This window comes from Carettochelys insculpta, chromosome 14 (assembly GCF_033958435.1).
Source record: "Carettochelys insculpta isolate YL-2023 chromosome 14, ASM3395843v1, whole genome shotgun sequence".
NCBI lineage: Eukaryota > Metazoa > Chordata > Testudines > Carettochelyidae > Carettochelys > Carettochelys insculpta.
Window position 1 is genome coordinate 41823709 of NC_134150.1, and position 15183 is coordinate 41838891.

General features: G+C 48.8%; 2 protein-coding genes across 2 annotated transcripts in view; one reads left to right on the top strand and one right to left on the bottom strand.

The window, feature by feature from the left end:
- Nucleotides 1–5549, bottom strand: part of GALNS (galactosamine (N-acetyl)-6-sulfatase) — a 75433-nt gene extending 69884 nt beyond the window's left edge. The window contains exon 1 of the mRNA XM_075008910.1: nt 5398–5549. Within this exon, the coding sequence (XP_074865011.1) occupies nt 5398–5502 (105 nt within the window). The 5' untranslated portion in view covers nt 5503–5549. The remainder of the gene's footprint in view (nt 1–5397) is intronic.
- An 80-nt stretch (nt 5550–5629) lies between these two features.
- On the top strand, nt 5630–11209 carry TRAPPC2L (trafficking protein particle complex subunit 2L). The gene is made up of 5 exons (XM_075008748.1): nt 5630–5680; nt 7001–7173; nt 9867–9954; nt 10114–10193; nt 11038–11209. Exons 1-5 carry the CDS (start codon nt 5648–5650, stop codon nt 11081–11083), a joined length of 420 nt encoding a protein of 139 aa, XP_074864849.1. The 5' UTR covers nt 5630–5647; the 3' UTR covers nt 11084–11209.
- Nucleotides 11210–15183: the final 3974 nt, after the last annotated feature.

Sequence of the window (15183 nt, forward strand, 5' to 3'; positions counted from 1 at the left end):
ATTTTGTGAAAAAAGAGAGCATTAGAAAATTACCAACACATTTGGCTAATTTCAGTACTGAAAAACAACAGTAAAGCAAATATAAATGACTCAAACTTAATGAGCAATTAGCCACTATAGCTGCATAAAAACACACTTTGCCTTTAAGATGCGAAAGCTTTCTTTACTACAGTGGTGTGTCAGGTGGGCAAAAGAAATGCACAAAATATAATACATCTAGATCTTGGAAAAGCTTTCCACACAGTCCCAGCTGAGAGTCTAACAGAGACATCAGAAAGATACTGTTTGGAAAAGAATACTGCAGAATAAATACAAAGCTGGCTGATGGATCAGAGAACAACTAAATGGTATAACATGAAACCAAGAAGAAGAATTGGAGTTCTAAAAGTATTAGGGTTGATTTCTGTATTGTTCAACATCTTTATGTGTGATAAGGAAGGAGAAAAGAATAGCACATTGATAAAATTCACTGGCATAGTGGAGGAGGCAGAGATACTACAGGACAGACCAGAGACATAGACAAAACCCCAAGAGAAGACATTTTTATTACTGGAGCACCCAGATGCTCCAGTCAGGGCCTGTGCCTCGTTATGCTTGGTGCTATTCAAAGACATATAAAGAGATTATCCCTGTTCCAAAGGTCTTTAAATACATGAAAAAACTCAAGTTCACTTGAATAATACTGAAAACAAAATGGGAAACTTAGGTGGGCAGCTACATCAAGTCATCAAAAGGTGGCCAGGTATGTGATACCTGGAGGTTGGTACACCACCTCTGCCCCATATGCACCCTCAGTTAGCTTTTTCCAGGCAGCTCAAAACTGCATATAACATATTCCTGCCACGAATGCATCCAAAGAAACAAATATAGATCTGTGAAGAGAAGCAACTTGCATGGACACCGCCAACTTGGAAATCCTATGTTGTAAACAAATACATTTACTTAACTATGCTACCAACCCCACCACATGTCTAAGGGTAAAGAACGTGAAAACTTTATCTGTTATTGTTTTTCTTTGCATTTTTCTCAGTATGGCCACTTAAAATTAATGATGGTGGCTTCCTTCTTATTGTTTGTTTCATTTTGAAGCTCTTAGTGGGGCTATGTTTAGATTTTAACCAGTTTCTGAAAGGGTACTGAGCTCGGTTTGTCCTTGTCAACACTTCAGTTGCACTCCATTCTGCAGTGGTTCAGCCACACTCATTGCTGATATCAGGGGATATTTCCATAGCACAAATAAAGCTTTGGTGATAAAGCTACTTATTTCAAGAGAGAAAGAGGGAAATAAGAAAAAACAACACCCTGCAAAATTCAAATTAGAAAATATTTTCCAACAATGTGATCAGTTACTCAATGGAATCATTTGCCACAGGCACAATCTGAGTCACAGTCAACAGGACAGGGACAGGGAACTTTTTTGAGTTGGGAGCCACTGACCCACAGGAAAAGAAATCAGTCAGGAGCTACATAAAAGTGAAATGCAAAAAAACAAAAACAAAACCCTGAAAAACCCCCACCTCATTCCCCTCACACACCAGCCCCAGAGGCAGGGAGTGGAAAAGGGGAGACCAAGGTTCAGGGCTTCCCCCAGGCCAGATTAACTCTTTAGGGGGCCCAGGATGGAACCAAAAAGAAAGGGTTCAGGGGACTGTTGGGGAGCAGAATGAGGGTGTCGAATCTGAGTGGGAGGGAGAGTACAGGAGTGGGCTGAGGCGGGGGGCCTGGGTAGGAGGGAGGGTGCAGGAAAAGATGGGGGTAGGTGGTCTAGAGAGGTAGTAAGGGCAGAAGGAGGCTGAGGGCAGGGGGCTGAGCAGGAGGGAGGATGCAGGAGGAGGATGCGGGTGGGGGCAGAGGTGCACAAGGGCAATGGGAGGGCACTTACCTGATGCAGCTCCCAAGAAGAACACGTGGCTCCACGCTCCCCACTGCTCCCAAACACTGTGCCCTGCAGCTCCCATTGGCCACAACTGGCCAATGGAAGCACCAGAGGAAAAGTCCCCAAGCAGTGCTTTCCCCCAGTTCGGGGCCTGAGCAGCACTGCCTTCCTCAGCCAGGCAGAGCCCGCAGGCCCAATCCAGCCCCAACTTGCCTGGCTCCAGCCTGTGAGGCTCAGGGCTCCTTCATGGAGAAGGGATGGTAATTGGGCTGGAGCACTAGCCCAGGCTCCCCGCTGGGGGGGACCACAGCAGGCCAGATCCAGAGAAACTGTGGGCCAGTCATAGGTTCTCTACCACTGCACTACGGGTATCTCTGACTAGACTACTAGAGGAAACCAGATGTTTAGCTCCTTATCCCACAATGACTTACATACATGCTTATCTGTATGCATCTGGATAGTCTCATTTGTCTTCCATAAGACTACTCATGGATGTTTAGTTAAATGCACACAAATTGTTTTGGTGGGTTTTTTTTTTTTTTTTGGTTTTGGTTTTTTGCAAGACAGGCGCCTTCATAATATATTTACACTGCAATTAGAAACCAGCAGCTGGCTCACGGCAGCTAACAATGGTTCACAGGGCTTGGGCTAAGGAGCTGTTGAGCGGCTAGACTCTAAGACCATGTAGGATGGAAAGGTCCCAGACTGCAAATCTCAGTATCATAGCATTATAGGGCTGGAAGGGACCTCAGGAAGTCATCTAGTCCAGCCTCCTGCTTCAAGCAGGGTCAACCCCAACGAAGTCATCCCAGCCAGGACCTTGTCAAGCTGGAACTTAAAAACCTCTAGGGATGGAGAGTCCACCACCTCTCTAGGCAACACATTCCAATGCTTCACCACCCTCCTGGTGAAGTAGCTTCTCCTGATATCCAGCCTACTCTTCTCCTTCTGTAACTTCAAACCATTGCTCCTTGTTCTGCTATCTGACACCATTGAGAACAGTTTCTCACCCTCCTCTTTAGAACTCCCCTTCAGGAAGTTGAAGGCTGCTGTTAAATCATCCCTCAGTCTTCTCTTCTGTAAACTAAACAAGCCCAAATCCCTCAGCCTCTCCTCACCACAATGAACCAAACACTGCAAGCCCAAGACAGTTGGTACAGGCCAGCCACAGGTCTTTAACTGCAGCATACACATACTCAGACGAGGCTCACACAGTAACACTCTAACACAAATACAGACACCAGAGTACTCATGGCCCAGGTACTCCTCTACATATTTTTACAACTTTGACATACAATCTGGAAAGGGCTTGAAGAGGAACATCAGTGCATTCCAATTTTCAGAGTGGCAGTGCGGATTTTTAATCTGATGAAGAAACAACAACTAGCATCAGATAAAAGAGTTAAGCCCAGTTCCCAAAACCTGCCACTGAACAAATACCATTGTAAACAATTTTTAGTATTTATCATGCTTACGCTGTCCTAAGGGTGAATGATGACCTGATTATGCATGTTATTCCAAGTGGGCGCATCCCTGTGCTTACATGGAGCCCCATTTGAACTTCATGGTGTTGGTTCAAGGGTGCTGCCACAGAAAGTAGCTTGCAAGACTGAGGATTTGCAAACCCAATCTTTAAGCACCTTTCCCCCCATCCCCCACAACGTGACCTTTATACACAAGGAGGTTCCTGCAAGGTAGGGGCAGGGCCATTGTATTTTGCATCTTTAAATTATTTTAGATGTTGTTTATCTGCAAACCAGCAAAAGATTCCATGTGAAGACAGCCCCTGACCTGAGGTGCTTACAGACTGAATGCAACCAGGCAAAGACACCCAGGCAGAACACAGGAGCAGTGCCTCGCAAGGCCTCCTCTTAGTTCTTTACCAAAATGCAGCTGGGTGACCCCCTGCAGCCTCCCCCACCCCCAATGCCAAGCCCTCCAGTGAACCCACTCCACCTCCACCACTCCTGCTGCCAATCCCCCCCCAAAAACTCCTCACCTCCACCACCCCCAGTACCTGTCCCAGCAACCCCCCTCCACCTCCACCTCTCCCGTACCCTGCCTCCAGCGATCCCCCCTCCACCTCCATCTCTCCTGTACCCACCCCCAGCGAACCCCCACCTCCACCTCTCCCGTACCCGGCCCCAGTGACCCCCCACGCCTCCACCTCTCGTACCCCTATCCCAGCAATTCCCCCTCCACCTCTCCCGTACCCCGTCACCAGCGACCCCGCTCCGCCTCCACATCTCCCACATCCCCCCAGGAACCCCCCCGCCTCCACCTCTCCCGTATCCTGCCACCAGCGACCCCCCCTCCGCCTCCACTTCTCCCACACCTCCCCAGTAAACCCCCTCAATCCTCCACCCCTCCCGTACCCGGCCCCAGCGACGCCCCCTGCCTCCACCTCTCGTACCCCGATCCCAGCGATTCGCCCTCCGCCTCCACCTCTCCCGTACCTACCCAAGAGACCCCCCCCGCCTCCACCTCTCCCGTACCCTACCCAAGAGACCCCCCCCGCCTCCACCTCTCCCGTACCCTACCCAAGAGACCCCCCCCGCCTCCACCTCTCCCGTACCCTACCCAAGCGACCCCCCCTGCCTCCACCTCTCCCGTACCCTACCCAAGCGACCCCCCCTGCCTCCACCTCTCCCATCCCCCGCCCCCAGCGACCCCCCCCGCCTCCACCTCTCCCGTACCCTACCCAAGCGACCCCCCCGCCTCCACCTCTCCCATCCCCCGCCCCCAGCGACACCCCCCGCCTCCACCTCTCCCATACCCCTCCCAACAAGCGCCCCCCCGCCTCCACCTCTCCCGTACCCCGCCCCCAGCGACCCCCCCCCGCCTCCACCTCTCCCGTACCCCTCCCAACAAGCGCCCCCCCCGCCTCCACCTCTCCCGTACCCCGCCCCCAGCGACCCCCCCCGCCTCCACCTCTCCCGTACCCCGCCCCCAGCGACCCCCCCGCCTCCACCTCTCCCGTACCCCTCCCAACAAGCGCCCCCCTGCCTCCACCTCTCCCATCCCCCGCCCCCAGCGACCCCCCCCGCCTCCACCTCTCCCGTACCCCTCCCAACAAGCGCCCCCCCCGCCTCCACCTCTCCCGTACCCCGCCCCCAGCGACCCCCCCGCCTCCACCTCTCCCGTACCCCTCCCAGCAAGCGCCCCCCTGCCTCCACCTCTCCCATCCCCCGCCCCCAGCGACCCCCCCCGCCTCCACCTCTCCCGTACCCCTCCCAACAAGCGCCCCCCTGCCTCCACCTCTCCCATCCCCCGCCCCCAGCGACCCCCCCCGCCTCCACCTCTCCCGTACCCCTCCCAACAAGCGCCCCCCCCGCCTCCACCTCTCCCGTACCCCGCCCCCAGCGACCCCCCCGCCTCCACCTCTCCCGTACCCCGCCCCCAGCGACCCCCCCGCCTCCACCTCTCCCGTACCCCTCCCAACAAGCGCCCCCCCCGCCTCCCACCGCTGCCCCGCGGTCACAGCCCCTCAGCTGCCCGCGCCGGTGCCGCCCCCAACTCACGTCGTCCATGAGCAGGAGCAGGAGGTTGGGGGGGCGGCTGCGCTCCGCGCGACCCGCGCTCAGAGCCCAGCAGAGGCACAGGGGCAACAGCAGCCGCCTCTCCATGGCAACCGACGCCCCCTCCGCCTGCCCGAGGGACCGGGTCACGTGAGCCCGCCTCCCCGGGGAGTCACATGACCGGAGTCCCGCGCGCGGGGAGGAGGAAGCGTTGGACAGATCACGTGAGAGGGGCGGGGCGGCGGTGTCCAAGATGGCGGTGTGCATCGCCGTGATCGCCAAGGAGGTGGGGGCGGGGCGCGCTGCGGCCAGGCCAGGAGGGGGCTCGGCGAGGGGGCAGGAGGAGGAGGGTTGTGGGGCTGGGTGGGGAGAGGTGACTGGAGCAGGAGGAGGAGGGTTGTGGGGCTGGGCGGGGAGAGGTGACAGGAGCAGGAGGAGGAGGATTGTGGGGCTGGGTGGGGAGAGGTGGCAGGAGGAGGAGGAGGGTTGTGGGGCTGGGCGGGGAGAGGTGACAGGAGCAGGAGCAGGAGGAGGAGGAGGGTTGTGGGGCTGGGCGGGGAGAGGTGACAGGAGCAGGAGGAGGAGGGCTGTGGGGCTGGGCGGGGAAAGGTGACAGGAGCAGGAGGAGGAGGGCTGTGGGGCTGGGCGGGGAGAGGTGACAGGAGCAGGAGGAGGAGGGCTGTGGGGCTGGGCGGGGAGAGGTGACAGGAGCAGGAGGAGGAGGGCTGTGGGGCTGGGCGGGGAGAGGTGACAGGAGCAGGAGGAGGAGGGTTGTGGGGCTGGGCGGGGAGAGGTGACAGGAGCAGGAGGAGGAGGGTTGTGGGGCTGGGCGGGGAGAGGTGACAGGAGGAGGAGGAGGAGGGCTGTGGGGCTGGGCGGGGAGAGGTGACAGGGGAGGAGGAGGGTTGTGGGGCTGGGTGGGGAGAGGTGACAGGAGCATGAGGAGGAGGAGGTGGGTTATGGGGGTGGGCGGGGCGAGGTGACAGGAGCAGGAGGAGGTGGGGTATGGTGCTGGGCCGGGTGAGGAAGCAGGAGGAGGTGGGTTATGGGACCGGGTGGGAAGAAGCAACAGGAGCAGGAGGGCCTGGTCTGGGAGAAGGGGGCCTGGCTTTTGAAAGTCGGGAGCTGTAGAAAAGCAGGGAGACTGGGGTGAGGGGAAGCGAGGTGTTTGTTTAGAGAACCATATAAGGGATCAGTGGAGCAGCAATTGGGAAGCCCCAGATTTTTGTTGCTCTGTGAGATCCCTTTAGGGACTTCCTTACTGAAGGGTAACTCATATGAATGAGATGCTGATCAGATAAGTTGGGGACAATCTCACCTAGGGAGATGGATCAGTCACTACTTTTGTGTTATGAGAAAATACAAACCTAGCAATAGTCCTCTAAAGACTTTGTTAACGTTACAGGATGAAGCTAGTTCTGCAATGTGCAAATATAGACCAGTGGCTTTCTATGATACCTTTAAATAGAGTTTGTGATTTAAACTAGCTAGTTTTTAAACAACAGTAGTGGTTTACATCCATAGAGCACTGCCCTTACATTTCCTAATCTATCAGGGCACAGAATAGATAGCCCCCGTTAGCACAACTTGTTGTCATCCTTTCTAGAACTACCCCCTGTACATTCGAAGCATCCCAACAGAAAATGAACTGAAGTTCCATTACACAGTGCACACATCTCTTGATGTTGTGGATGAAAAGATCTCTGCCATGGGGAAGGCCCTTGTGGATCAGAGAGAGCTCTATCTGGGACTTCTGTACCCAACTGAAGACTACAAAGTGTATCTTTAATGTCTGCCAAGTGTGCACAACAGGGCTTGTTCCTACAATCCTTCAGTCAAAACTCTTTGCTTTCTGTTAGCAAGGAATGCAGGATTATGTCTGAAATGCATCGGTCTTCCAGTTCTAGAATTAGGTGTTTTCATTCAATATTACAGCTGCAAATTCTGTGTTCTGAAGTAACCACTGTGTGCAAATTGGGTTGTTTTTTTTTTAAATGGGCAAGTGTGCTAACATGTATGTGTTATACTTTCATGTGACCAAAACAACCTGAGTGCCCTTAAAGGGACACTGGCAGTTTAAGTTTGTGAGAAACAGCATTCTGGAAACTGAATGATCAGTAGAAATGTGTTCTCCATTAAGGGAAAGGAGGGGATAAAAAGAGACAGAGAAAACTGTTGCTTTTTAAACCATTTGTAACACAAGCAGAACCTCGAAGTGAAACATATAAACATGAAACATAGAAAATAATCCCTTTTGCTGGTTGTTATTACAAGGAATGTACAACAGAATCTCAGAGTTATGAGCACCTGAGGAATGGAAGTTTTTCATAACTCTATGCAAGGTTACAGTTCTTTGAGATGTTTCCAATCCTCACCTTGTCAAATCTTTTTGAAATTTCCTTTTATTTTTAGTAGCATACTTTGAATGCACTATGATAGCGCCTTTGCTTCCTCACCCCCTGTTGTTCCTGACAGTATACTTCTATGGAACAGGTTGCAAATGAGTTGTTTTGTTGACCAGTCATTTTGTAACTGGTGTTCATAATTTGGAGGTTCTACTGTAATTAGCCAACGCCTGTTGCAAAAGGTGATGACCCAAAGGGATCAGATGCATGGCTCATACAAATCAGTAAGTGCCAGTGATTTCAGCAGAATATACTGATATACAACAGCTGACAATCTGGTCCTGCAATTGTAAATTTTTAAGAAAACTTCGCTTCAGGCATTGAGTTTATCCCACAACAGCTGTGATCTTTAAGTGCAGGTCATATCTGATATTCAGCATCCGTACAGCTGAGCAAGGCACATATGAGTTTATATAGTCTTACCTTGGCCCCAGTCCTGCAAGGTGTTTTGCAAAGGTAACCGCTGTTGCTTTTTGAAGCCACATTCAAGACCTTGGCAACATGCAGTAGTTTATTCACACAGAGCAGTTAGCTGGTTAAAAGCTCGAATCCCAAGGATGTTTGGCTCTGGTTTTGTCTGATTAGTATCAATTCTGTTTATCCTAGGGCCTGTCTCTAAGACAGGTCTACATGAGAGGCACTACATCTGTGCAGCTGCTGTAGCATGTCTCGGGAAGATGTTGTATGCTGATGGGAGAGCACTCACCTGTCAGCAAAATATCTTCTGCTTCTTGCAGCTGTGAAGTGATTTTATCTGGAAAGTGCTGTAGACGCTGCATAGGTCAATCTAGTTTGCATCACTCAGAGTGAGGTGCAGGGAGAGTTTACACCCTCAGTAACATAAGTTAAATCAGCTTACATGGTGATGTTCACCTGCACGTACTGTCTGCAGTGAGGAAGTTTGGTGCATCCCAATTAGCTATGACTTGATCAGATTTTGAAATTTATAGACACCGTATCTAGTTCTTCACTTAACTAAATCTGTGCCAACTTGTCTGTGCGTGAGGCAGAGGAATCAGACCCTAGCTCGTAATGCTGCTAAAGGTGGTAAGACTGCAGAAGTTCTCTTAGATACACAGGTGGTCTGCAGCTACACAAGATAGTTTGGACACGTTGATCTTTAACATTTCTTTGGCCGGCCTTTTGCTTCCCGTTTAATCGCATGGATTGAAATGTCCCCACTTTGACTAATGTGTCTGACAGTTGATACCGAGGTTTTCATAATCCCACTGCTGGTGTCTAAGATTCCCTATTAGAACGTTGCTTTTGAGTGATTGTTGAGTCTGATATGATCTACCCAAATAGGCATGGGTAACAATCGGAAGTCTTGGTTGATGAAGGGGGTTTGTATGAGCCAAAGAAATGATCATCAGAATGACAGATTGAAGGCCTTTTAAGCAATTAGTGAATAATAATACCAACTTTTGGAGGGGGGAAGCAAGGTAGCTGCTGTTTACAAACACAACCTGACATTCTTGTTTGTACTTATAAATTTTTATAGGAACAACCCTATCCAGGCCCATTGATGGGGAGGGAAATGGGGGTAGTTGCCTGAGGGCTTGGTACTTCAAAATGGCCTGGGGCTCTTGGCTGCCGCTGCCCTAGCAACAGTGGTGGTTGGAGCCCCAAGCCCTTTAAATTGCTGCCCGAGTGCTGCACAGTGCACTCTGGGGTAGCTTTGAGGCTGAGTGGGAAGTAGGCATGGCACACTCCAGGCGGTGCTGAGGGCTGGCTGCCCGCAACCTCATCTCTTCTGCCACAGCCTCCCCAGGAGTGCAGAACTGACCCCTGTGCGCCCAGGGGCCTGGCAAGTCTGTCAGCCACCCCCACCCCCAGCCCACCCATCCTAGCTATGCTCCTGAGGCAAAGTATTTATAATCTCTTCACACACGGTAAGACCAAGGACTCAGTCCCTTGCGTATCTCATCTAGGCATGATTATGTTTGACCAGTTTGAGAGCGACGGCCGCTTCTAAACTTGTAGTTTGACTCTGCTGAAGACTTATTTGAGTTGTTTTTCCAGGCACTTGTTTGTCAAACACCACACGTTCCTTAACCTGCTGTACAGATATGGCTACGTGACAAACTCCAAGGTGAAGTTTGTTATGGTGGTAGATTCTTCCAACACAGCACTTCGAGACAATGAGATCCGCAGTGTAAGTGCAGGAAATCAGAATGCAACTAGTCTGATTGGGGTTTTTGTTCCTTTCACGTATTCATAAAATGCTGAGAAACACCCTACTCCCCCAAAACAAAAAAACACCCAATGGTAATTTTCTAGGTTTTAGTAAAAGCAAACCCTGATCCTTTTTCAGATGTTCCGAAAGCTGCATAATTCCTATACAGATGTAATGTGCAACCCCTTTTATAACCCCGGCGACTGCATTAATTCCAGGTGAGCGAGCTGCTGCTATTAATCTTCTTGATTTTGTTGCCTTTCTGGGACATGCAGTGCTCTTAGAATTTAGCTCTAAATCATGTAACGTCTGTTGGTGATCAGTTTAAAACTGGAGCTGCAAACTTCTTTCCAAAAACATGCAGCTGTGTTCTCTCTTTGGACTACTTCTAAATATTAGAAAACTTACAACAGTGCTGTCCTCAGAGATTGTTTAACTGTTCCCCAGAGAATTCATGCTAATTTTTAACTTTTCTATCTGAAACGCTGATTCACGAACCTGATGTAACTTTAAAAAACAAGTTACCAATAGATCTCACTTATTTTCTTTTTATTGATTATTTTGACAACAGCCTTGCCCCCTGGACACCTCTGAAGAGGCGGGCCATAGCCTGCCAAAATTCAGCCGCTGGGGAGGAGTAAGGGTTAGGAAACTGTTTCCAAACTGTATAGTTCTCAAAGCTATTGACAGGATAGTGCCCATCATTACATTGTCTGTCAGTATCTTTTTGGGGAACCAGTGAGCATTGTGCCGTCCCATCTATTGCACATGGAAAAGCAGATTATATATTTCTGCCAGTAAAATAACTATGCTCTACAGACATAGCGAGCACCTTGGTAACTTCAGCTTTATTAGATGGGAAGGTAAGGGGTAGTAAAACGCAGCACATCGATGGAAAGGAGTGAAATCTTTGTATTCAAGCCTCTCGGAAGTTAACGTCTAGATAAGCATTTTGAGGGCATAGCTTGCCTATTAACTGAAGAGCTCCTTTCTACAAGAGAGTTCCCAGTGGGGTAGGCTATACTCTCTTCCTTTAATAGTTCATACTCTTGTCTTCTCTAGGGCCTTTGATAATACGGTGACCTCCATGATGATGCAGGTGTGCTGAAGCTCCATCATTCCCTTCTTCTTTGAGAACATTCTCTATTGTACAGAAGTGTCTCCATGAGGCTGTGTGTATATACTGTTTGAACTTGTTCAGCATAAAATAAACCTGTTGCTCTTTGGATCTACAGCTACTTGTATTCTTGTGGTAAGCTACACCCTGGAGAGTGGTACAACCTGCTCAGTAGACTATAAGCTTTGATGTTAGCTAATATCTAAAAGCATTCAAGGGGCTCTTTCTCCTAGACAAAAGTAATGTGCTATTGATCACTATCTATGTCTGATCTTATTAAGACCCAGTGCTGCTTGTTAATTTACACATGCAGTTGTCTGCCCAAATTGCATGCAAACATGAGTGGGTGAAGCTGTGTGTTAGGGATACAACCCTGCGAGTCTTCTATAGCAACTTGCCCCTAACTTGTGCTGGAAATAGCAGTGCCTGATGGAGTTATGATTAGAGAACACCAGCCAGCTTAACACATAAGCAAAATGGACATGAATGCAAGCTCAACAAGTCATCCTGGGGCACCTTTATAGACTAACAGGTATTTTGAAGCATAAGCTTTCATGGGTGAAGACCCACTTCGTCAGATGCACGAGCAGGTCTTTGCCCACGAAAGCTTATGCTCCAAAATATCTGTTAATCTACAAATGTGCCACAGGACTTCTTGTTGTTCTCAAAGATACAGACTAGCACAGCCACCTCTCCGACACTGATGCAAGCTGTGAGTGGGATGAACTGGTTTACTGATCTGATCAGGACAGGGACTACCTCTTCTTCCTATAGCATTGTGAAGTAGAGCTGGAGTGTAAGGTTATTAAATCTAGGCCTAAGAGGACCCACCTGGACCAGCTTCTTCTGCTCATTTTCACTCAACACGAGGTTACCTGTAGGTGCTTCTCTTTCCTGACAATGTTTCAACTGAGACAAGTCTAGCTTGCTAGTAATGTTGCCTCACTGTGATAGGAGCTTCCAGATCAGGGTGAGGTGGCAGTGCTGGAAGGAACATCCTGAAAGCCATAACTATCAACACAAGACTATACTACTCAAAGAGGTGCCAACAGCTCCCTAAAGCCTGTTGCTGGATAGTCATGGGAACTGTACCCTTCATAACACACCTGGTATCATTTTACATGAGGCAGAGCCGTTGAGTCCAACAACAGGGCTGGGACAGAGGCAATCATTAGACCCCAATCTCCAGTGTCCCATCAAGTCCCCTATTTCATGGTAGAGATCCCTATCAATAAACACAGCCTTAGTACTGGTAGTACGTGGAAGTCCACTCAAGTCCTACAGTGGTGTTTTCTTTAGTGCTTGCAAACCTGCCTGAACTTTGGCAGAACTCAGATCTGGAGGCTAGTGTGAATTTTGGTGGAATTATGTCTTGGAAGTGCTACAAGGATGCTTTTGTTTTGCTCAAGCTAGGCAAGTCCAAACCAGACTGTAAAGAGCTTCAAAAGGGTCTCAAAATGAGGTGACTAAGCAATAAAACAGCAGATGAAGTTCAATGTTGATAAATGCAAAGTAACGCATATTGCGAAACAATCCCAAGTGAAAAATGGACACTAAATTAGCTGTTTCCGCTCATAAGAGAGATCTTGGAATCGTTGTGGAGAGTTCTGTGAAACATCCACTCAATGTGCAGCAGCAAAAGACGCAAACAATGTCGGGAAGCATTAAGAAAGGGTTACAGAATAAAACAGATTATTTTATTGCCCCTAATATAAATCCGCAGTACACCCGCCTTTTGAATCCTGTGTGCCGGTGCCACTGCCAACTCCCACAAAGAGATCTTGCCCTAGCCCTAGAAAAAGTTCAGAAAAGGGCAACAAACGATTAGGGGATGGAAACAGCTTCTGTCTGAGGCAAGTGGGACTTCTCAGCTTGGAAAAGAGGTGACTGAAGGGGAATAGCATAGAGGTCTATAAAATCATGGCTGGTGTAGAGGAAGTCAATGAAACAGTTATTTATGCCATCCCACTACACAAGAACTAGGGGACACCAAATGAAATCTATAGATAGCAGGGCTAAAAACGAACAAAAGGAAGTACTTCTGCACACAACACGGTCAACCACTGGACCTCTTTGCCAGAGGATGTTGAAGGTCAAAGCTACGACACGGTTCAAAGAGAGAGAGACATTTTCCTGGAGAATTAGCCAGAATGGGCAGAAATGGTGCCGCTAGCCTGTCAGAAGCTGGGAGTGGGTTACCAGCAATGGATCACTTGATACGTACCTGTTTTGTCCATTCCCCGTGGAGCACCTGGCATTGGCCACTGTCAGAAGTCAGTACTCTGGGCTAGCTGGACCTTGGGTCTGAGCCAGTGTGGCCAGTCTTATGTTAACCAATAATCAGTTGAGAAGCAGGGATATGCACCAAAACAGAGAACCATACCTATCTCAGTGAAGTGCATCAGCCACAGGATGCAATATTTTACGAGCTATTAATAGAACCATATTTTGCGAGCTATTAATAGAACAAGCTTATCAGTACAGGTACACTAGATGGGAGACCAGTCATGACACTGTATGGTAGCAGTAAGTTCAGGGGATCTATCTAATGATTCCTCCTACCACATTGGTGTAAAAGCTACTAGAATACAACACGGATAGGCTGCCATGGTTACAAAGGATGCCAAGACTCGTCATGGCAATGAGCTCAGTGCAAAGACAGGTCTGCTGCTTTTTCTGCACTTTCCTTGTGGAAGAAACGTACGTTTGTTTTTTTAAACACACAGCAGGATCATTTATTTTTTTTAAAAGATACAATAATTCAGCAGTGCTTTCTCACAAACACAACTTGATCAGAGAAATCTGCTCAGCTCAACCAATACATTTCATCTGTAATAACTTGTGTCCACCCCTTCACTCTCCCATTCTCCAGCTCATCACCCTCCCAAACAAGTCACACCTGTACGTTACTATTTTGACTAACAGTTACACATAAAGAGTGAGTTAAATATATCCACTTGCAAAGATCAGCCTTCAGGGTTTGGTTTCAACAACTGTCATTCAAAAGTCACTGCCAGGTTCTTTAGACCCCAAAATTAGGTTTTTGTAAAAAAACAAACATTCTAGGGCTTTCAAGATCTACCAACAGAAATGACTTTTAAAAAAAAAATCAGCACAGAGAGTTTGGATTTCCTCTTTCAAATTTGCAAACCAAAATTTGGTCTAGTTCAGGAGAATCTGAAAGCGAAGCAGCAGTGTCTCAACAGCTCGCTCAAATAAAGTGCAAATGGTAAACACACACGAAGAGGTAGATTTTTGAAATCCATGAGCCAATGTGTTCACCGGAAGGGAAATCTGTTTCTAAAATAGGCTTCTTAACCTGACAGTATCCCTTCCATTGTCCAGAAACCTGCGTAAGGGTTAGTAATTGTATCAGCTGAAGCTGGGGAAGAGGGAATTCTGACATGTTAGTGCTGGAATTGTAATAAAATATATTTAAATATATAAGCTTTGGCCAATAACATTGTTCACTGGGTTTCTTAAGCAGGGCCCCTTTTTATTTTTTTTTTTTTAAATCAAAAATATTTTCCTTAAAAACGCAATCAAGTTTAGCGCTCCTGAAAGTCAGGAGACAAATTGCAGTGGCTTGGGCTGCACAATGCAGATAGGTACAGGGCAAGAATCCCTACACAGACCCCACTCCCTGCACCTCCACCCTGACTGGTAACAGCCCCTGCTATTTCAGCTGAGGCATTCAAGCACAGATCTCAAAACAGGGTCACTTGGAGAGGAATAAGTGAAGCCTAAGTGCAGCCTCCTAAACTCACAGTTGCACCTAGAGACTGAGACTCTGTTCTTGCTACAGAACAAGACAGGAGAAGAAGGGTTTGCAGGTAATGAGGTCTTGCCTAACCCAGACATTAAAGAGAAGACTCCCCTGTTTACAGAGAAGGCAGGTTAGGGATGCCTTTTCTTGCACAAGATTTACGGGGTGGGTGGACTCCTGCTCTTACACAGACAGAAGGGCAGGAGGACATGCAGAAAGCCAAAACACGTTGTTAGGCTCCTGCCTCTGCCCAGGAACAGGATCAGGACCACCCATTTAGGGGGACAAACTCCGAACGGGTTACTGTAATTCAACAGAAAAGGGT

Bases quoted from the DNA above. Each gene is read 5' to 3' on its own strand.
- TRAPPC2L (XM_075008748.1), top strand. From the start codon at position 5,648: ATGGCGGTGTGCATCGCCGTGATCGCCAAGGAG. The intron at 7,174-9,866 runs GTATCTTTAATG...CCTGCTGTACAG, and splicing joins CCAACTGAAGACTACAAAGT to ATATGGCTACGTGACAAACT. The intron at 9,955-10,113 runs GTAAGTGCAGGA...ATCCTTTTTCAG, and splicing joins GAGACAATGAGATCCGCAGT to ATGTTCCGAAAGCTGCATAA.